The sequence below is a fragment of the Equus asinus genome, chromosome 8, assembly GCF_041296235.1.
Source record: "Equus asinus isolate D_3611 breed Donkey chromosome 8, EquAss-T2T_v2, whole genome shotgun sequence".
In the NCBI taxonomy this organism is placed as follows: Eukaryota; Metazoa; Chordata; class Mammalia; order Perissodactyla; family Equidae; genus Equus; species Equus asinus.
This window is the reverse complement of record NC_091797.1, coordinates 19,687,786-19,711,332: the sequence shown is the minus strand read 5'-3', so window position 1 is coordinate 19,711,332 and position 23,547 is coordinate 19,687,786. Positions and strand designations below refer to the sequence as shown.

At 42.3% G+C, this 23,547-nt stretch overlaps 1 protein-coding gene across 1 annotated transcript in view; it reads right to left on the bottom strand.

Annotated features, from left to right (window-relative positions):
• CLIC5 (chloride intracellular channel 5) overlaps positions 1–23,144 on the bottom strand; it is a 158,002-nt gene extending 134,858 nt beyond the window's left edge. The window contains exon 1 of the mRNA XM_044776799.2: positions 22,520–23,144. Within this exon, the coding sequence (XP_044632734.1) occupies positions 22,520–23,062 (543 nt within the window). The 5' untranslated portion in view covers positions 23,063–23,144. The remainder of the gene's footprint in view (positions 1–22,519) is intronic.
• Positions 23,145–23,547: the final 403 nt, after the last annotated feature.

Sequence of the window (23,547 nt, the reverse complement as noted above, 5' to 3'; positions counted from 1 at the left end):
TTGGTCCAAACACAAAATAAACTTGGCATCCTGAGAGGTTCAACCACATCATTTCGTTACTCCTCCTAATGGGAAACGGTGCCCGCTAATTGCCAAGATTGGATCATGCCATCTCAGGGCAGAGTCACTAACAAATGCCAAACTAATTTGCTGCTCCATAAACTTTAGAAATTAAAATACTAATGGATGCCTCGGCCTTCCAAACACGGGGATAGTATTTCAATACTAAATAAAGGTTGTTGCCAGGGAAATGAGTGTTTTCCCTTCTACTTCGGTGCCACAAAAGGAATAAGGGCTCTGAGGCACTTCAGCTTAAGTGGCAACAAATATGTTTCAGGCAGAATGGCCTCCACTAATAGGTCCCCTTATCTCTTGGAGTTTTCAAGTTCAAGAAACTGCCCTTGACCTTTACAGCAGATTCTTCAATTTGTATCTGTATACCTTTCAAAGTATTCTAAAGATAACTAACAGAAGAAATAAGAAAAGATTAACAGCCTTCCACAATCAAATATATTATATATGTATATAAAAATAAAAAGTATATATGCTTTTATATGTATATAGAATAAAGGTGCATATATGTGTACGTATGTATGTGTACATATATAAATAATGTATAATCTCTTCATTAAGGGATCTTTGAGGTAAAGGGGTAGAATTTCTGAAAATGGAAAATACCAACTAGAAAAATATTTTCTGTCTGTCTCGGCCATCAACAAGGGCCCTTTCGCTAAACTCCTAGAACCCCTGACTGAACAACACAGTCTGGATCAACTCTCCTCTGGAGTTTGCTGTACTGCCTCCTCTGAGCCCTCGGGCGCTCCTCCAGAGCAGAAACCGTGCTCCCATTTGTGTATCCCCCCAGCCCCTGGGGTGGCAAACCCGTACTAGCGGCTTGGCGAATGTTCGTTGGGTTGAGTTATGTTGAACTTGAAGACCCGCTTGCTAGCCCTGCCTCTAGCACTATCTCAATGTGTAACAGGCAAATTGTGTAACCTCTCTGGGCCATAGTTTCTACGTGTCTAAAACAAGCAAGCTGAATCAGATGATATCCATGTTCCTCTCCAGATGGAAAGATCTCTGTTTCTCTGCCTCAATGCTGCCACTTGTAAAGTGAAGATAAAGCCCTGATTTAGCTCTAGCTGTAAGCCATATAAATGGTTAGGGTTTCTTTCCTTTTTTCTAAGTGCTCCTTCCTGTGACCTGTGGCATTTACCTCTAGGCTCTAAATGGAAGGTTTTTCTCCACAGGAAGCCATCTGATGAGCTGGGGCGGAGAGCTCCTGCTTCCAGTGTGGATAGGCGGTGGCCTGGAAAGCATTCCTCATCTAGCACTAGGAGATCCACTGGCTTCCTGCTCACCCTGAACTGAGGATGGTTGATTTGGCTTCTGTCTCTCTGCCCTCATAGGGTAGCACGAGAAGCTTTGCAAAAGGAACAATTAGAGAATTAAATCAATTATTAGGAGTTAAAAGTGTAACTGTCAAAAATGAAAAATTTAATAGAAGAGCTGGAATATGAAAATCTTTCAGAACATAGAGGGAAAAAAAGAGAGAGATAGAGACAGATAACATGAGAGAAATAACAGGCAGAAGCCAAAGCCAGAAAGGACAACATCCAACCAATACGAGTTACAGAGAAAATAGAGGGCTGAGCCACACCTGACACACAACACACTCTCAGTACAACCATACAAGTGCCAGGCCCCACACGGGCCAAATCCTGCTCCTGGAGCTTGCCAACGTTCTGGTAGGTATAACCAGACAGCAGGTAGACAATAACACGTCAAGTGCAATGCCAGGGAATAAAGACAACAAGAAAAGAAGGAAACAGAGCAATGGAGAGGTGATAGACTGCTGTTGGATGGTGAGGAGGTGACGTTGGAGCAGAGATGTGAATGAAATGAGGGGTTGAGCCACGTGCAATCAATACTTGCTGAATGAATGAAAGAATGGAAGTATGTAAATGGAAGACTGATAGGGTGCTGAGCAAGACGTGACCTCAGTGTTCTCACTTGTGGACTGAGGAGCTCTAAATAATCTCTGGGGCCTGTCATAAACAGAAAGTGATTCAGGGTCACCCAGTAGACCCACTCTAATTCTTGGGGTCGGCATTGGTGATTTCAGGGAACAGAGCATGTCCGATGACGTGTTAGGAAACACCAGGCAGCGCTTTATCACAGTCCGTGCTTCTTTTCTCAGCGAGCGATTTTCTCCAGCAGTCCTGGGAGCTGGGGTTTTATACTGTGGCTATTTTTAGTTGCTGTCCGCAGTGGCTGCTGGGACCTCTTGCCTCAGGAGGCTGACCAGAACTTTACCCAGGGAGAGGCATTCCATTCTGTAATCCTGCCCTGAAGAGCTCTCTAATTGAGATTTAACGATTTACAACCTCTGAGTACCAGACACTCCCTTCACGAAATGCAAGATCAGGTGGCCGTGCTGTGTACTCAGCAGTCAGCAAGAAAACGCCCGAAGTTATTTTGGTCAGTGGATCAATAGCTCCATTCAAAACCTTTTGCTAAGATAAAGGGGACTGTTTCACTCTGGGATTGATCGATGCTTGGAAAGCCATGGTTGGGGCTGGTCCAGGATGATGCATCTCATGCTGATTTCTCACTAGGGTGTCCCAGAGTCTGTGGCCCAAACCACAGGGTCCTTCTTTACCCGTCAAAACTGGCATTGAGGAAAGCAACTTGAAAGGTCTGGTTGGGAGATTCTGAGCTGGGTGTGTAATCTGTCAGTGTTTCCACTTCCTTCTCTGCTCCAAGATAATAAGGGCAAGACGGGGTACAACCCACCACTGCCAAAATCATCTTCCCAGAGCATAGTTCTGACTTTGCAGCTTCCTAGTTTAAAACCCTCAGGCGCTCCCCCGCTGCAGATGAAATACACTCTGAAAGTCACAGCTGCCATGCCAGGTCTTCTAGAGTCCAGGACAATCTCCAGGTATAATTTTGTTTCTCCCATGCCTCCACCTTCAGCTCCCTTATGCTTCCTCCAAACTTTGTCACTGAATGTTCCCTATAAAGGTATTTTTCCATCTCCACACTGCTTATGGACTGAACGTTTTTATCCTCCCAAAATCTGTATGTTGAAGCCCTAAGTCCCAGTATGGCTGTATTTAGAGATGGGACTTCTAAGGAATTAATTAAGGTTAAAGGAGGCCACAAAAGTGGCCCTGATCAGATAGGATTAGTGTTCTTTTAAGAAGAGACACCAGAGAGCTCGCTCCCCTTCCTGTGAGCACACAGCAAGAAGGCTGCCATCTGCCAGCCAAGAAGAGGGCTCTCTCCAGACTTACCGCGCTGGCACCTTGACCCTAGACTTCCAGCCTCTAGAACTGTGAGGACGCAAACATCTGTTGTGCTGCCCGCTGGCCTGTGGTATTTTGTTACGCAGCCCGGGCTGACTGATACAACCTCCTTGCACTCACAGTCCCTCTTCACAGAGTGTCTCTTTCACTATTTCCATTGGACCAAATCCCTCAAAGAAATGCTTCCTTTCCTGTGAAGTTTTAGCTGATCTTCTTAGCCACTGATAATACCTTCCTCTTCTAAATTCCCAAAGAACGTGGCCAGTACTTCTCTTTTGAAAACTGTTCACTTTTTGATTTAGTAATAGTTGCTTATAAATATGAAATCTTTCCTACTGAGCTGAAGACTCTCCAAGGTGGGGACTGTGATTTGCCCACCTTTGTGTCTCCCATAACTAACACAGCATCTTTAACCTGTTAAAAATGACAGCTGTCCTTATTGAGTACCTTCTCTATGCATGTGTGACATGCTTTTATGTTTATTTGGAATCCTCACAATTACTTTACAACCAAGGCATCAGTATCCCCATTAAAAAAATGGTGAAACTTAGTGCATAATTCTACTTGTATTAGGTATCTAGAATAGTCGAACTCGTAGAGACAGAAAGTAGAATGGTGGTTGCCAAAGGCTGTGAGGGAGGGAGAATGGAGAGTTATTGTTTAATGGCTACAGAGCCTCTGTTTTGCAAAATGATGAGTTTGGTGGTGGTACAGCACAACAATGTTCATGTATTTAATGCTGTTGAACTGTACAATTAAAAATGGTGGCCTAGTGGTGGAGTTCAGTGCACTATGTTTGGCAGCCCGGCTTTGGTTCCTGAGTGTGGACCCACATCACTCTATTAGCACCATGCTGTGCTGGTGGCCCGCACACTAAAAAACAGAGGAAGATTGGCATGGATGTTAGCTCAGGGTGAATCTTCCTCAGGAAAAAAAAATGGTTAAGATGTTAACTCTTATGTTACGTATATTTTACTACAATTTTAAAAAATGGTGAAACTGAGGCCCAGAGAGGTAAAGTAACTTGCCCAAGATCATCAAGCCAGAAAGGGGCAGTGCTTGGATTGGTGCCCTCTCTGCCTACTCTTTGTTTCGTTTCATTTTGATGCATCTCCTGTCCCCATTGCATAAACGTTGTGGTTCTCAGGACTCTATCTTTAGCCTTCTTGGATTTGGGGTTCAGAATTAGAAAAAGGTGGCCTCTCTGGACCAGCAAAGTGGAATAATGTGCCCTCCCCCTGCAGAAGCGTCCCTGCAGACACTTGGCTTCTGGGCGGCCCTGGCTGGATGCCAGCCTCACCTGCCTTAGCCAAGGGCCCTGGTGTGGGGCACAGCCCGCATGGTTGTGTGGAATGGGCTGTCCCAGCTGACAAGAGCCAACTGTGCACGTCTCTTCCTAACTTCCTTTCGGTGATGCCACATTGGCAGCTTGACATTGCCTGTGGTGGGAGTATTTACACTATGGAAATCAGCAAATGCTAAAAATTAAGGCTTTTTCCCCAAAGAGCCTGTTGCTAACCATTTACCAGCACACCACCATGCACAACGTACACGCTAGCTTCACTGGGATCTCTACTCTCTTCTGGTGTGATCTTGTTTCCATCAATTACTGTAGCTATTATCTCTGCATGCTGATGAGAGCTCTATAGCTAATCTTGTCCTTCTCTTTCCTGCCCATACGTCTGCCTGCCTACCAGGCATATCAACCTATATAGTCCAAGCGCACATTAAAATGTTGAAAACAACCCCTTCAAACTTTTTCCTCCCTAAGTTACGGTGTCACAATCCACATGGCCTTCCATATTCAGGCGAGTACCAGCTCTTAGAAGTTCTGTCTCCTAAAGCGTGTTCGCTGAGTGCATTTTTTCATTGCTTTGTATTAGTTCGGACTCTCATCCTCTCTCACCTGTGATGTTATGTTGTATACTGTTTATCTCAGCCAGCTAACTGGTCTAACTGCTTCCATCCTCCTCACTGTATCAGAGTTGCCTACCTGTACAAATGTAGTCAAGTTATTATTCTGCTTAACTTTTGAACTCACCATTAACTACAAAGTAAAATCCGGCCTCCTTAGTTTGGCACATATAACCTTCCACAGTACGGCCTCAAACCTGACTTTCAACATCATCATCTACGCACTTCTCCTTCCAACACAGTCTGTGAACCCCTTGCTGGTGCCAAATACCCTCAGACCATCGCCGCTGCTATCTCGGTTGCTTTCCTCTGCCCTGCTCCACCCGGGTTCCTACATGAACCTTAGAACCCAACTCACGTGTTGAGTTGTGAAATCTTCCTGGACTTCTCCTCTGGAAAGATTAACCACTCCTTCTCCACACCTTATCACTTTGGATGACCATGGTGTGTGTGTGTGTGTTTGTGTGTGTGTTGCTCTTCCCACCTACATTGAGAATGCTTGCAAGACTCTTTATTTTTATGATTTTAGGACCTAGACGAACACCTGGCACATAGCATATACTAAATATGAATTACCTGGAGACGTAAAGTTTAAATTAAAATAAAATGATTTCTGCTCTTAATGATTAGAAAATTTAGAAAGAAACTTCCATCTGTTGAGCACACGTCATGTTCAGTGATTCAGCTAAGCACTTCACTCTTCATGGCAAGTCTCTGTGGTGCAAGTCATACCATGTTCTACAAATAGAGATATTAAGGATCAGAGATGTCGATCAATTTCCTTCAGGGTTAAAGAGTTAGTAAACGGTAAATCTGAGGTTTGAACTCAATTTCAGCTCCAAACCTTTTTCCACTACTCCCTGAATCAGTTTAAGGAGGAAAACCTTTGTGGGAACAAATAATGATGACTAAATGTAATGGGGGCAATATCTGGAATATGTACAAAGTGCCATGGGCACAATCCAGAGGGAGTCCCTGAGTCTGGGTGGGAGGGGACCAGGCGAGTCACTCAAAGTGGAGGGGAACCTCTGCTCGGTGGCAGATACTGCAGAAGGGCTCACTCACAAACTCTCCAGACCCTCCTGGCGTGGCTTCTACTACAGAGACCAAACAGGAAAAAAAAATACATGTCCCAGACTCCCTTGCAGTTAGGGTCTAGGTGTCCCAGTTTCCACCAAGCAAATGCATTCTATGGAGAACGGGTTGGTGGAAGTGAGCAGCATGTAGCAGCAGCTGTATATGGTATATTAGATCTCATGGTGAGAACTGCGGCAGACGTGTTTGGTTCTTCAGGTTGCAGGCCTGGTGGAAGGTTGAGTGTCCAGTCCTAGTGCTTTTCTCTCTCTCACAGTTTCTGCACGTGAAGCGCAGAGTACAGGCTTCGTAAAGATTCATAGACCCGTTGATTTGAAATGGATTGAAGGGACCCATAGGAAGGAACAGGCAATTGACCTGAGCTTGTTCTTGCAGCTGTAAAATTTTTATTATGGAATAGGAACTCACCATGCTCACAAGAGAATTACTGAACCTTTACCCTCATATTTTCTCAGTAAACATCCCCCTTCTCTCGCCCTAGATAGCCCTGCCCACTTTAACCCGGCAACTTGTTTTGGCTGAGGACAAGGACTCTGATCTCTGGGTCTGGGTCCCAGGCTTTACGCTACATTTGGCCCTTGTGGCTGGTAAGGCAGCATCTTCAGTCCTCAAAGTTACTGCAGCTTTGATGGACAACGCTTGCCACAGAGAGACTCTCAATGGGGCTGGGCATGGCCAACGGATAGTGACAGCTTTACAGACATTCACAAGGCTGATTATTAGCTGTAGAGCTTTGCCTAAACAGTTACCATTTGAAACCAATTGATTCATATGAGCTTGTACCTCAGATATTGTTGACCAATGAGAATAATTTTTACTGGCGATTTCTTTATTTTGCGGGCATGAACACTCTTCTGTGTCACTAAACCCAGTCACTCAACCTCTTATTTTTTAGATAAGGGAATAAAGGCCCAGAGAGGAGTCTGTGACCACAGAGCTATTTAGTCTTCATACCAGATCTGAACCCAGGTCACCCTACATTAGCACTGTCCTATAGAACTTTCTGTGATGATAGAAATGTTCCATATCTGCACTTTCCAATATAGCAGCCATTAGCCCCATGTGGCTGTTGAGCACTTGAAATGTGACCAGCGTGACTGAGGAACTGAATTTTCAATATTTTTTCATTTAAATTAATATAAATTTAAATAGCCGCATGGGGCTAATGGCCATCATTTTAAATAGCACATTTCTAGAAGAACCAAGCCAATTTACAGAGGGTTGCTATTATAAATATAAAAAACTATTCAGCAAATTCTGTCCTTTCTTGCCTCCATGGAAGAACAGGACAAAGATATTTCTGTAGGGGGGAGAAAAGAACGCGAACTTGTAGTCCAAATAACAAAAGACACTCATGTCAGTTATTCATTACCACTTTCCATATTTACTGTGCAATTGTTATCATTGAAACCTCAGAACATTAGTGGTTTCCTAAACAGTACATTCTCTTATTTATTTCGGCTGTTGCCATGTTACTGTTGTGCACCAAGTGCTGGCAATAATGGGAGGCTGACGGCTTCTGACAGGCCTGGCACTTCTGCTGACCCACAGGCTCACGAAGGATGAAGAAAGCTCTACTTATAAAGCATGAAAATGGCACACGGCTTAGAGCTCAGGTGTCTAGTCTTTGTCCTCCCAAGATTGCACAAAACCCTTGGCTTCAGGGCTAAAATAAATGCTCTGCTCACAAGGAGAGTCATCTCATATTTTTAAGGGAGTATCATCTGGGAGCAGAGTTACCAGTTAAAGTATTTTCTTATGTAGACAATGCAATTTATACACAAATTCATTCTGCACAGTTTGGGTCTGGGTATCAGAAGGCAGCTTGAAAATAGGATTCCTTTTTGGTAGTAGTGAAGTCCACTTTTCCTAATATTTTCTAAGGGAATTTATGGAATCACCAGAGGCTTGAATGGTCAGAGGTTAGAAGATGAGAAGATGGCATTGCATTTTGGCTTTTGTTGGTGAATGATTAGCTAGGACATCTGTCTTCCTGTCTCCTCATTGCTGAGAACTTAAGGCATGCAATAAAGACTTTGCAAAATACAACATACTCTTAAAAGAGAGTGGAAAGAAGATGGATCAGCAGGCAACCTTTGCCTGAAGGCCAAAATATTTTCTATAGCTGTTTCTCACAAAATCATGTTAATGTTATTATCATTAGATTTTAGTCCAGTTGAGCTTCATGACTATACGCCAAACTGCAATTCAACCTTGAATTTTATGGGGCCAAAATTCAGAAAGAAAGGAGAAGCAACTCAAGAGAAATGGAGGTCTTAAAGTCGATTAGGACTACCTCCACTTCTGGCCAGGACGAAGTAAAAGACACCATATTTGCCCTTAACAACTAGAACATTACCTTAAACAACTAATGAAGCAGACAAATTCCATGAAATGATGGTTTTCAGACATTGGGGACAGGCAGCAGAGGACACAGCTAGGGCCTGGCAGTCTCTCTGAGTTGAGGAGACAACAGAGTATGGAGTTTGAGAAGGTCAAGGCAGCTAGAATTTTCAGATCTAAATGCCAGAGAAGATGAAGCTGCAGAGAAAGAGAGAGAAAAGAGGGAGAGAGAGAGAGAGAGAGAAAGAAACTAGCAAGTGTGGGGAAAGAACTGGAAATGAGTAGGAGAAACAATCCCAGGATCTCAGGTAGGACTGTTAACAGTTCGTTTCCCATCAGCCAGAGTGGAAAGAACCTCCTAGTTCACAAATCATTAGGTAAAGTCCTCAGAATGATACTATTTTGGTAGTGAAGCCAAATGAGCTCTACACCAGGGGTTTTCTGGACCCACCCTTACAAAGCTTACAAGCAAAACCTCAGAAGGATCAAATTTATTCGACGTAACAACTGCATCCCAGAATGAGGCCTAATACTATTTGATGAAATACATCAAAATCTAGTATGCAACAATATAATATTCGCTATGTCTGGCAGCCAAAATATATTACCAGATCATGCGAATAACTAAGAAAATGCAACTCATAATGAAAGAAAAAGTCAATCAATAAAAATAAACTTGTGTAGGGCTAAGATGATAAAATTAGTATGCAAGGACATTAAAATCGTCATTACTAATAGGCTCCGTGGGTTTAAGAATGTAGGAGAAAACATGAACACAATAAAGAGAGAATTGGAAATACATTCAACAACTTAGTTTAAATTAACAAATAACTTGAGGGACATGAATTACCAAATTCACTCCCAAAGAAAGAGATAACCTGAATATCCCTATATCTGAATTTGCAAGGGGGTAAAAACCTTCCCACCAGGAAACCTCTAGAGAAGATGACTTCAATGAAGAATTCTACTAAGCTATTAAAGAAGAAATAGTACCACTTCTATCAAAACTCTTCCAGAAAACAGAAGAAGAGGAAAAACATTCCCAACTCATTCTAAGAGAACAGCATTATTCTGACACCAAAACCAGACAAAGAAATTAAAGAAAACTACAGACTAATATTCCTCATGAACACATATGCAAAAACTTTAACTAAATTGTAGCAAATCAAATCTAGCAATCCATAAAAATAATAATAAATCATCACTAAGTGAAATTTATCCCAGAAATGTAAGGTTGGTTTAACACTCGAAAATCAGTGTTTTTATTTCACATTAACAGACTGAAAAAGAAAAATCATATAATAACCTCATTAGGTGCATGGGGCAAATTCAATGCACATTCATGATAAAAACTCCTTGAAAACTAGGAATTAAAGGCATCTATGAAAGGCCTACAGTTAACATTGTACTTAGTGATGAAGGTTAAATGTTTTCCTCCTGAGAGTGGGAAGAAAGCGATGTCTGCTCCCGTGGTTTCTGTCCAACAGTGTACTGGAGGTTCTCGCTAGTGTAATAAGACCTCCTCTTACCAAAAAAAAGAAGGAAAGAAAGAAAAAGGAGAAGGAAGCAGAAAAGGAAGGGAAGGAGGGAGGGAGGGAAGGAAGAAGGAAGGACAGAAGGAAAGAAAGAAGGAAGGAATACAGAATGAAAGGAGGAAATGAAGACATCCTTTTTTACAGATGACATGATCTTCTATGCAGAAAATCCTAAAGTATCCATGAAAATATTCTACTAGAAATCAGAACTAATAAGTGAGTTTAGCAAAGTTTCAGGATACAAGGGTCGATATAAAGATCAATTATATGTCTGTATACTAAGAATGAACAACAGAAATTGATATTTTAATAATTATCATTTACAATAGCATTAAAATATAAACTTCTTAGGGAAAAATTTAACAAAATAAGTACAAAACCTGTACTCTGAAAACTGCCATGTACTGCTGAAAGAAATTAGAGAAGACAAATAAATTGAGAGCTATACCATGCTCAATGACTGAAAGACTCAACATTGTTAAGGTATCAAAGAAATTTCAATGAGAGGGAGGTCTTTTTAATAGAAATCGACAAACTGATTCTAATATTTATACGAAAATGAAAAGACCTATAATAACTAAAATGATTTTGAAAAAGAAGAACAAAATTGGCGGACTTAAGCTCCCTGATTCTAAGATTTACTATATACAGTAATCAGAACAGAGTGGTATTAGCATAAGGCTAGAAACTTAGAGTAATGGCAGAGTTGATAGTCCAGAAACAGTGCTACATGTATATGTTCAATTGAATTTTATAAAGGTTTCGAGGCAATTCAATGGGGAAAAGATAGTATTTTTCATTGAACTGTACTGGAAGAATTGGACATCTAAAATAGAGAAAGACAGAGAGAACCAATCCATATTTTGCACCCTATGGAAAAGTAGCTCAAAGTGGATCATAGAACTAAATATAAAACCTAAAGCTATAAAACTTCTAGAAGAAAATGTAGGAGAAAATCTTTGTGACTTTCACAAACATTTCTTAGCTAGAACACATAAAGCAGAAACCGTAGCAGAAAAAAACTGGCACATGGACTTCATCCAAATCAAAAACTTCTGTCTTCAAAAGACACTTGTGAAAATAAAGTCAGGCCACAGATTTGTAAACTATTTGCTTACCTTGTCTGATAAAGAAATTGTATCTTGAATATACGCATAATAACTCTTAAAATTCAATAATAAGACAATGCTAAAATAATAATAAGCAAAATATTTGAACAGATAGTCCATCAAAGAAGACCTAACGATGGCTAGTAATGACCTGAAAAAGATGCTTAACGTTATTAGTTGTTAGAAAAACACAAATTACAGCTGTAATGAAATATCATTATACATTTATGAGTATGCCTAAAATTTAAAAGATTGCTGTAAAGGAAGCAACTAGAAGTCTCATACAAATTCTAACAGTCTCTTTGAAAATAATTTGAAACTTATTTTAAATAAGGGTAAACTTTCACTAGCCCTACAACCAAATAATTCTTCTCCTAAGTATTTGCCCAAGAGAAATGAAAACGTAATCAAAACAAAAGCTTCTAAGTGAATGTTTATAGCCACTTTATTCATAATAGCCAAAACTGGGAAAGAACTCGTGTCCATCAACTGCTGAATGCATGAATAAATTGTGGTATATTCATACAATGGAATACCACTCAGTACTAAACAAGAACCAGCTGCTGATATATGTATGAATATGGGTGAATTCAAAAGCATTGTGCTAAGTGAAAGAACCCACACAGAGTTTAATTCAATTTATATGATACTTTTTAAAACTATAGTCATAGAGAGAAGGTCTGCAGCTTCCAGGAGCTGGGGGGTAGCTGGAAGGGGACTCATGGTGAAAGGTCAAGAGTCAAGGGTCATGAGATCATGCAAATGTTCTACAACTTAATTGTGGTGGTTGTTACACAACTGTATACATCTGTCCCAAATTCATTGAAGTGTACACTTAAAATTGCTCCATGTACATAAATTATATCCCAATAAAATTGAACCCCAAAAAGCAAAGTATGTAAGGAGATGTATGATATAATGCCATCTGTATTAAATAAAAAGGAAAAAAGAGAATTTCAAATGTACGAACATGCATATACTTGCTGGAATGCGCATAAAACGTCTCAGGAAGCACATAAATGTAATTTGTAGAATGAATTACCCCATATAATGGAAATGTGGTATCTGAGGGGGTATGGTGGAGGAGAGACTCCTCTTCTCTTTTTTCCCCATATCAGCTGGATTCTCACCAGGACTCACCATCCACCCATCCCCATCTCAAAGTCAAATATCAGTGGATGCAGGGATGTAAGGGCCTTTGCTTGAAGGCTGACCAAATTTCCCCAAATACACTAATAAGCCTTCCCTTCAAAAAAGAACTGAATTACTCTTCCCATAACCAGCTCAGTTTAATTCAATTCATCAAATATTTATGAGCCCCAACTATGGGCCAGGCTGTGTTAATGGTGGGCACACATACATGGTGAATAAGATATGACTACAGAACACTTTCCCTGAGGATCTTTCAGTCTAGTGTGGATCCAGGGAAACACACCCTGACCCCATGATTGTAACATTAGGGGATAAGCACTAAGATGGAGGTAAACACTGAGGAAGCATCATTCAGAATGACCCAGAGGTTCAGAGATGGCTTCCCAGGGATTAAGAGTTCAGAAAGATGAGGAGGAGTGGGTGAGATGACAAAAGGGAGAAGATGCTATAGGCAGAGGGATCAGCATGGGCAAAGCCAGGTGAGGTAGAACAGCGTGGAATTTTGGCAAACTCAGCATTCCTGGGGCATAACGAGTGAGACAGGGTGTGGTAGGAGAAGGGACCAGAGACGCTATGTCATTAGGGGCAGGACATAAGACCTTGTGCGTGATGTTCAAGGGTGGACTTGATCGTGTTGGCAATGAGCAAGGCTTAAAGCAGAGGAGCAAAGTATCTGCTTTCACTTTTGTTCCAAGGGTTGGTCTTTCCTCCATCAGGTGAGTGAAGCCTATCTGAGAGTTCAGTTCGCTTTGACCAACATTTACAGAGCCCTCTGTGACAAGCCCTGTGCCGCACAGGACACTGTGCTACAGAGATAGGCAAGATGTGGTCCCTTCCTCAAGGAGCCGACTGTCTGTTGAGCTACCCTTTAAAAAACGAGTCCAAAAAAGATCCATCACCCAGTAGTCTAACACTGTCCCCTCCCCCAATGTTCTGATTGGCAGCCCAACCCCAGTCAGTTGATGTTCTCTCCTCCAGTATTGACTCTACTCACTTTCTCCTGGTTATTTGTTTGGTCTGGCTTCTATGTCTATTGCCAGAACAGTGTTTGGTCAATTACTATACTGATGCAGAACCACAAAGGCAGGCCCAGGAACAAGGACAAATTAGCTATGGCAACATTGTTACCTTAGGCTGCTCCTTGCACTGTTGAACACCAACCTGGCAGTGAGTCCTCAAGTCATTTGACCTGAAGATCCCTTCAGAGCTCAACAAATGATATTAAGCACTCAGAATATTGGCTTTCTACCCCACTTCAGAGTGATGCTAAGACCAGACCAGGCATTCTCATAAATGTCTGAGAACTAATGAGATGAAGGTACAAACAGTCCACTGAATTCTCGTGGAACCCTTGCATTTGGTGGGAAATATGGAACCATGTCCAGAGGTTTCCATACTTCAATTCAACTCAATCCTACCTTCAGGGGCCGTAGCAGGTTGAAGAGCTCCTCCCTCCCTAAAGATATGCTCAACCAGAACCTGTAAATGTGACGTTACTTGGAAAAAGGGTCTCTGTAGGTGTAATTAAATTAAGGATCTGGCAACAAGGTCTTTGTGGATTAAGATGGGCTCTAAATCCATTGACAAGTCTACAAAAGAAAAGAAGGGGAAACACATACAGCGACACAGGAGAGAAAGCTGTGTGATAATGGAGGCAGAGATTGGAGTGGTGCAGCCACAAGGCAAGGAATGCCAGGAGCCACCAGGAACTGGAAAAGGCAGGGAAGGATTCTCCCTTAGAGCTATTAGAGGGAATGGGACCCTGCCAATACTTTGACGTCAGACTTCTAGCCTCTAGAACTGTGAGAGAATAAATTCCTGTTGTTTTAGCCACCATGTTTATGTTAATTTGTCATAGCAGCTCTAGAAACTAATACAGGGCTGGGCGCACCATTCTCATTACTGCTGCAGGGCACCGGGAGACTTCCTCCTCCCTCAGTGCCCTGAGGATCCCTGGGGGTAACTTATTCCCTCCTTCCTTTATTCAGTTATCATTTAAGTAGCCATGGACTGGGGACATGAGAATGGATGAAAGGCAGACCCTCCTTCAAGAGTTCACAGAGAGAGAGAGAAAGACATAAAGAGGTGCGTGTAACATTAAGTGTTATGGGCTGACCTGTGTCTCCCCAAAATTTGTATGTTGAATCCTAATCCCCAGTACCTCAGATTTTGACTTTATTCAGAGGGTTTCTCTTCATCCAGGACTTTTTCCTGGGGGCAATGGGGAGCCACGGCATAGCTGGAAGCAGAGAGAAATGGCATGGTCTGCTGTGCTCTTTATATGGACCATTCTGGTAACTATATGGGGACATCTTGGGAGGTAGATGAATCTAGAGGCAGAGTGAAAAATAGAATAACTGTGCCAAGCTGACAGTAGCCAGTGTTGACAAGATAGAGAGAAGAGAACACTTTAGGAGGTGATATTGACAGGACTGTTGGGAAGCAAAAATCTAAGTTCCCCAAAAGTTTGAGTTTGTGTAATTGGTGATACTGCCCACCAAGGGGATGGCATTAGTTGTGGATGAATTGTCATTAGGTTTGCAGTCCCTCGGAAAGAGAACATCCAAATTTTCCCTTGGAAAAAAGGTGGATCCTAATTTGAAGTATTTCTTGCAGAATATCGCATCACCTTCATTTTCAGAGCTGACATAATCCCCACATGATGATTTCGGTAGTGCGTCCTTATTATCCTTTTGTGAGGGTTTCTTCCCGTGGTTTCTTAAGATGCCGAAAGGCTCAGAGCAAGCAGCTGACTCCACAGGAAAGGATAGGAGTTAGCTGGCCCAAGCACAGCACATTCTTCTCCCTCCCACCTGGACACACCAGGCGTGAGAACCAGGCAGGGCAAAGGGAACACATCTCAGGCACAGATAACCTCCAGGGTTCATGGGCCCTCTTGAGGTCATCTGCCACAAAAAATTTTGCATATAGTTTTAGAATGATCCTGAACCCCTTGAAGCATATTCATGAACACTCAGCACCCCAGGCCAGGAATGCCAACATAAAGGAAAGAGCCCTGGATTGAGAGGCCAAAGTCCCAGCTTGCTACTAATGTGCAGGCAGCCCTGGACAAGTTTCTTGCCTCCTCTGGTTTTAAATTTTCTTGTCACAGTGCTAGGACTCTGAGACCTCTTTGACTGATAACGTTGATTCACAAAGCAAACTAGTTCACATGGGCACCTAGAAAATGATTTTGGATAAAGTTGAGACTTGATTGTGTTCCTAGCACCTTAATTAAGAAGAAATTATGACAAGAATAGAAATCTTTGTTCAAACCTGCTCATCGTTCTATTTTAGTATGTTTCATCGCTTCCATGAAAGGACAATGGGGCACATGCAACAGGCTCAGACTTGTATCTTTTCACAAATGTTTCCAAGAACCTACTTTGACATCTGCTCGTTACTGACATCAGAGCAGTCTGTGCTTGGGACTCATGGAAGCGGAAGATCCTTTTAGGGATCCAGCTATTTCCAGACATCAAAATGTGCAACTTCTGAGCAGCCTAAGATCGACTACACAAACAGTTTTTTACTGGAAACTATACTGAAACAACATCAATCAAAACTTTGTGCTGACTTCATATCCCCCCCCATATATAAACTAGATACACATATAGATAATATATAAATCAGCACCCCACTGGCTAGATTCTTCTAGAAATTTGTCTGTATGAAGCCAAGGATCTAACTATTTGGTCATATCCAGATAGCCAACTGAATGAGTAAATAACTAAAAACAGACATCGTTTCATTATACACAACGTATTTACATCTAAACATCGGACTGATCTTAGAAATGAAGCTTCGTAGATGTCCGGTCCTGCTTTACACGGTGGATGGAAAGCCTTTTGAATTTACTTATTCACCACCTTAAACATTACTTGACTCACGATACCGTCCTCCAAAACATTCTGTTACTCTCAGTTTCCTTCAGAATGCAACCCAAGCCCCCGAGTTTGCCATGCAAGGCTGGACCCCTAGCTCTCCAGCTTCCCCATTGGCTCGGTGCCGACCTTCTCTCCACTCCAGCCCAATGGATCTAGTCATACTCGTGTGCAGATTGGCTGTGCCTTTTCTCATGCTGAGCCCACTGCCTGGAACATTCTCACTGGCCCCTCAACTGAGCCGCATCTCGACATCCAGTTCCAGCCTCACCTCCCTTATTTCCTCAACGGGATTTTATAGTTTCTCAAATGCAATGACGGATTTTTGTTTGCCTCCGAGGCAAATGGACTAAATGTAGTGTCTTTGAAAGCTCCCACACAGGACCTGGGAGGTAACAGGACCTGTTCTCACCAGGTCTTGGCCAAGGAAAGGCTGACGGGCCCACAGATGGTGGCAGAAAAGGAAGGAAGGACTATGTGTCAATAAGATTCTTCTAAATTAAACATCCCTATCAATACAAAACCTAAACACTTACCCACGATATATGTATATTTATTCATTTACAATTTATATTAATGTACTACTGTAAGAATACACTTGCACATCTGAAATACATAAAATATTAACATTTAAAAGGACTAGATAAAATTAAATAGAAATATTGCTTAATTTTTTAAAATTCTAATTTTAATTTTCTAATATCCCATGGATTATGTTGAATACCCTATTTTGGATACCATGACCCATGGAAGAGCATCAGGCTTCTGTACTATAGCAATAATAACGATTACTGACAATTCTGTGACACTTTACACTATGCTGAGCCAAATTATACGAAGTCACTCTTCTAAAACAAAGGTTCCAAGCTATGAGCCTAAGAAACATTAACCAGGGCTCTTATGTTGTCTGACTTCAAGAGGGGCACCATCGACACTTGCTGTGAATGGGGGTCCCCTAAATTTGCTCAGTGCACAACCTGTGCAGCCCTGCATGGAGACCCTGCTAGTACCTAATCAGAGACAGGCTCTGTAAACACTTTCCAAGGAACAGTCTTCACGTGAGCTGAGGGTAGAAAGGAGTGTTGGTCTCCTGTTAGCCTTCCAACCACACCCAAATCTAGAGATCCTAATCATTACTGAGCGGTCTCCTAGAGTGGCTGACAGGTGGTGCCATACATGTCTGTACTGATAAAGTGCTGTAGCCGTGCACCCTTGGATCAAAGACTATGAGAGCTGGAAGGGACCGCATTTCACAGAGGAGCAAATCTGGGTCCAGGAATGTTTCATAGCAAGTTATTGTGTTAGAATTTCCTGACCAGCACTCTTTCCACAATGTTACGGTGCTCCTCTTAAGGTCGGTAATGGAACTAATTGTGGCAGCAACGGAGCTAAATGTAATGAAACATTTGTGGGATGTCTACTAACATTTATTGGATGTGCTTAAAAATTACTATTTTATGAATGGTTCAAATTCATCACGATAAATAATAGTAATTTAGGTGCCTATATATTGAACATTTACTATACGTCAGATATCATACTACGCTATTTATATGAATTTTCTTCTTTTTTATTTTTTTAACTTTATTTAATTAATTTATTTTTTTTTTGAGGAAGATTAGCCCTGAGCTAACTTCTGCCAATCCTCCTCTTTTTGCTGAGGAAGACTGGCCCTGCGCTAACATCCGTGCTCATCTTCCTCTGCTTTCTATGTGGGATGCCTGCCACAGCATGGCTTAGCCAAGCAGTGCCACGTCTGCACCCGGGATCTGAACCTGCGAACCCAGGGCAGCCGAAGTGGAACATGCACACTTAACCACTGCGCCACCGGGCTGGCCCATGAATTTTCTTATTTAATCTTCATGACAATCCTATGAGGAACATATCATTATAACATCCAATTTACCAATGACAAAATTGGAGCAGAGAGAAGCTAAACAATTTAACAGAAATTAACTTGCTCAGCCAGGTTTCAAACCCATGCAAACTGACTTCACAACCTGCTCTGCAACATGCACTGCCCTCCATAGTCAGTGATGACAGTCAGCATGTACTGCCCTCCATAGTCAGTGATGACAGTCAGCATGTACTGGTCTCCATAGTCGATGAGGTCAATCAGCATGTACTGCCCTCCATAGTCAGTGATGACAGTCAGCATGTACTGGTCTCCATAGTCAATGATGACAGTCAGCATGTACCACCCTCCATAGTCAATGATGACAGTCAGCATGTACCACCCTCCATAGTCAATGGCAGTCAGCATGTACTGGCCTCCATAGTCAATGATGACAACCAGCATGCACTGCCCTCCATAGTCAATGACGTCAATCAACATGCACTGCCCTCCATAGTCAATGATGTCAACCAGCATGCACTGCCCTCCATAGTCAATGATGTCAATCAACATGTACTGCCCTCCATAGTCAGTGATGTCAATTATGTGCAGGACAAATAGTGTTCATTTGTACCATTTTTCTTTGCAATAACCATCATCAGAACACTTTTTTTGCTTTGCATTAAACAAAATGCCGGAATGCTTCTCTTTCTCCCTCTCTCTGTCTCTCCTTTCCCTCTATTCTCCCTCTCTCCCACTGTCTCTCTTTTTCTCTCTCTCTCTTATGCACACATACAAATTAGGAACGTGTCTACAGGTCCCTCAATTTTAGCAGAAAGCAGTAAGACAAGCTTCACAATACTATGTGGCAAATTATGAATCAAAAACACCTCTTGATTGCTTTACAACATGGATTGCATCTCTCACCAGAGACCCGTTTTTCACTGGTCTCAGCCAATTTCCCCTTATTATCTTCAAGAATTATGTTTCTTAGTTTTCTCCACAAGACAGTTGGACTTAAGATATACTGTGTTCATCTTTTATCCAGTACTTGGCATGTGGAAAGTATGTTATAAATAAGTAAATGGAGAGGAGGAAGGAAGGAGAGAAGGGAGGGAGGAAGGAAGGAAGGAAGGAAGGAGAGAAGGGAGGGAGAAAGGAATGCAGGAAGATGTATGCATGACTGTATGAGCACGTTTTCTCAATCATGTTTCCAGACAAGGGGTCCATAGCTGAAATGGAAATAACATCTCCAATTGTGGGGGGCCAAATAGTGACTCCCAAATATGCCCACATCCTAATTCCTGGAACCCATGAAAGTTATTTTTTGTGGCAAAGGGGACTTTGTGGTTGTGATTAAATTAAGAATCTTAAAATGGGAATATTACCCTGTATTATCCTGGTGGGCCCAAACTAATCACAAGGCTCCTGATAAGAGGGACACAGGAGGAGTCAAGGTAAAGATGAAAGCAGGGGGCGAAAAGGTGACGTGACGTGGACCATGAGTGAAGAATGAAGCCAGCCTCTGGAAGTGATAAGAGGGAAACAGATTCCATCCTAGAGCCTCTGGAAAGAACACAGCCCTGCTGACGCCTTGATTTTAGCTCCAGAAAATTCATTTCCGACTTCTGACCTCCAGAATTATAAGAGAATAGATTTGCGTTATTTCAAGCCACTAAGTTTGTGATAATTTGTTATGGCAGCAATAGGAAATTAATACCCCCACTATTCTGCGTTCTGTTTCTCTATGGCACTAACCACTGGGCATATTTTACATTTACTTATTTATTTGTCCCTCAGTTGTCTCTCCCACTACAATGCAAAGTGCATAGGAGCCAAGACTTTGTTTTCTCCGTAGTTGTAAACCCAGGGCCTGGCAGCATAACTGTCTGTTGTATGAATAAATAAATGATGTACTTTAGTTAAGTAATTGGTCAACAGCCTGAAATGGCTGAGCCTCCGTAAAATGTTGGTTGAACATAGAGTTACAAGCCTGCATGACATTTTCACTGACTTGTCTAGAACAGGTGGAAACACATACAAATGAGTACAGATACGGACACCACCCAAGAGGTCTACACTCAAACAGCCCTGGAGGGGAAACCCCAGGCTGCATAGCAAGAAGCTCTGCTAGAAAGATGCTGGGCACACCTGAGGCCCATCAAATTTGGGGATTCCAGCACCCTCTCCGGGGAGCTGGGAGGAGGAAGGAGCCTGAGCAGGTCACATTCAGGCGTTGTGCTCCACGCAAGCAGAGCAGCCCATTTTACTCGTTTTCATATATTACGTTTCCATTAGACATTAACTAAGGAACTGCAGTGGGGATGGGGCAGGTGGGTTGAGAAGCAGGGATTACAACTACTGCTCTTCCTCCTGAGCTTGCTGAGTCTCCTTAAAAAGGAGTTCACACACAGGAGCTGAGGTTGACGGTGCACTCTGTGCTCTCCTGGTTAACAAGATTATACTAGAAAGAATGCAAACTTAAAGACTTAGATGTAATATTTGCTTTACAGTACTACAGATCATAAATAATTTAGCAATCACATGTCACCATCACGCTGTTTTTCCTGTTGCTGGGACCAGCTGGAGACGCCAATACTTCTTTTCCCTCCTACTTCTATTGGTTCAACACCAGTGGGAAGCTAGTTTCTGGTGAAATCAACGCTTGGCCGATTTTCCAAATAATTGCCTTGGTGCCAATGGTGATGATGACAATCCACCTTGCCTGTTGCATGAAGTTGCATGGATGCTTGTGTCCTGAGAAAAAATACACTAGTGCTCACTTTAAAAATACTTTTTTAGGGGCTTGCTCGTTGGCATAGTGGTTCAGTTCCTGCGCTCCGCTTCGGCAGCCCAGGGTTCGCTGGTTTGGGTCCCTGGTGCAGATTGACACACCATTCACCAAGCCAAGCTGTGGTGGCAGTCCACACACAAAATAGAGGCAGACTGGCACAGATGTTAGTTCAGGGCCAATCTTCCTCACTAAAAAACCCCACAGTTTTTTGGGAAACTAACACAATGATGATGTGGATATGGGCCGGAAAGGCTGCTGGAACGCACCTGCTTGAACATCACCTGCTCCGTGGACCCTCTCCAGGCTTCATCATGTGCGCTTTGGTCCTCCCTCCTTCCCGGAACACCCACAGCACTCTGCTCCCTCCTCTATTCACTAAAATTCACTGTGTGCACATCTGTCTCCTGCACCGCACTGTGATCTCTTGAGAGCAGGGGCCCTGTCTCACACACCCCTTTCCCCCTCAGATGCTCTGCATAATACCCGGCCAGGGTTATTGGACACCTAAGTATGAGCCAAACACTCTGTGAGGTGCTTTATTATAGGACCTTGTGCTAGAAGAAAAGAGACACGATTTACAGCACAAAGCAACTAGGGAAAGGTACAAAGTAGAAAATAATAATGTATTTAATTAGTAAGTAACATTCATTTCATTAGAGGAATTATTGTAAACCAGGAAGGGAAGAACTGAGTGTGGACTGGGGCTTTGTAGGTTCATAATCATTTTTATTAGCAAGAAATAGCAGTATTTACTAATATGTTGCCTTCATATAAAAAAGCATGTAAATATGAATATTAAGTGAGGGAGTAGATATTGGGGGAAAACATTTGCCTTCTTGATTAATAAATATGATTTGTTTAGCCCTGACCTGCTTTTTATGTTTCGATAATATTCATAACCTTAATCTTTATGACAGTATCGGTCTAATACAAAGATCACCAAAGCTCTTTGTTTAAATATCATAAGCATTAAACATTAACACTGGCAATTAATGTCTTACTACTGCTGAAATCATGTTACTTCATCAAACATTTTAGTTATATTGGTGCCAAAAGGGTGAGATTGGTGACAGAGGTAATGTTTATTGACCATGTACCTGAAGCATCTGTGACCTTAGAAACGTTGAGAGGGAAACCCCAATGCCTGACTGTTGATAAGACTTTCTTTCAACAGCCTTGGTTTCGTTTTTAAAAATCATGTTGACGAAGGAAATTGAACCAGACAGGAAAACGTACTTAACGTCTGTGTCAAAGGTAAGGATTTGAGCAGCAATTTCTGCCCCCTCATAAGGAAACTCTTAAAAAGTGCTTTGCCCATGGTATAGAAGTCAACGATTAGACATGCACTGTAAATGCACTTTCCAATTCTGGTAATTTTGAGCATCCTGGGTGAACTCTGGAATGACTCATTCACTCTGCCCTACTCTTGAATATGGATTGAGATCCAAGGACCATGACACCATGCATCTTTCCTTGGTCACTCAGAGCAAAATAAAACCAGTTCCGCCATTGACATGTGCAGGTGTGCCTGTCAGAGGCAGCTCTTACCTTCACAAAGAGGTTAATCTCAGGGCCCGTGGAAGCTGATTCGTCGTCTTCTAAACCATCAGCAACAGAATAGGTGGCAGAAGCCTCACTGGTGGAGAAGGTCCTGCTCTGCTGGACAATGAAGCTTGAAGGAGGTGGCAGGTCTTCCTTCATCATTCTTCCACTCTCCTGGGGCTCCTCTGGGCTGGGCTCCTGGTCCAGGGTTGGTGAGTGTAACTCTTCCGTTGAGATGTCCCTTTCCTCCTGGGGCTCATCTGATTGAAGATCCTGGGCCTCAGAACGTACATCATCAGGTAGGACGTAGTCTCCTTCTTCTGGCTGGGAAGAGGCCAAGCTGTCCTCCTCACCCGCAGCAGCATAAACTGATACAGAGTCATATTCATGGGTTTCTAGCTCAGCAGCATATACATTGTTTTCTGACTTCAAGTCTTCCTGGACGTTATCATAAAGGGGAGCTTCACCCTCTTCTGGCTGGTCTGGAACCTCATACGTCGTCTCTTTTTGGATCGTGTCATAAATGGTGCTGTAGTCTTCATCATTCATGTTTATTGATCTGATAGATCCTTTTGCGGGTAGATCTGAGTAGATCTGAAGCAAGTAAAGGGCTAGAGGATGCGGTACTGCCTTGCAGAGGAATCAATGGGCTTTTGAAACGCAGCAACGAGCAACAGCTATCAATGACAGGTCTCTAACAATCATTTACTGGAAACTTTAATCAGCAAACCACAAGTCCATTGGACACAAGATAAAGCTTGCACACTCAGTTAACTCCTTCGCTCCTAAGGATATTTTCAACTAGACTCTGGGGTTTTCCTCATTTCTAGTAACTCCAAGATTCTTTGGATTGACTAGAGGTTGAACTGAATTATCTTCCCTGTATATATTGAAATTTCTGAGTATTTAATTATTTGTTAACGCATGGAGCTCCCTCTTCCAATTGCTTCCAAATGTTGACAATATTCAAGAAGCCCCTATAATTCATTGGAGAACAATTCTTCACAATGGTAACGTAGCTATTTACCATTGAA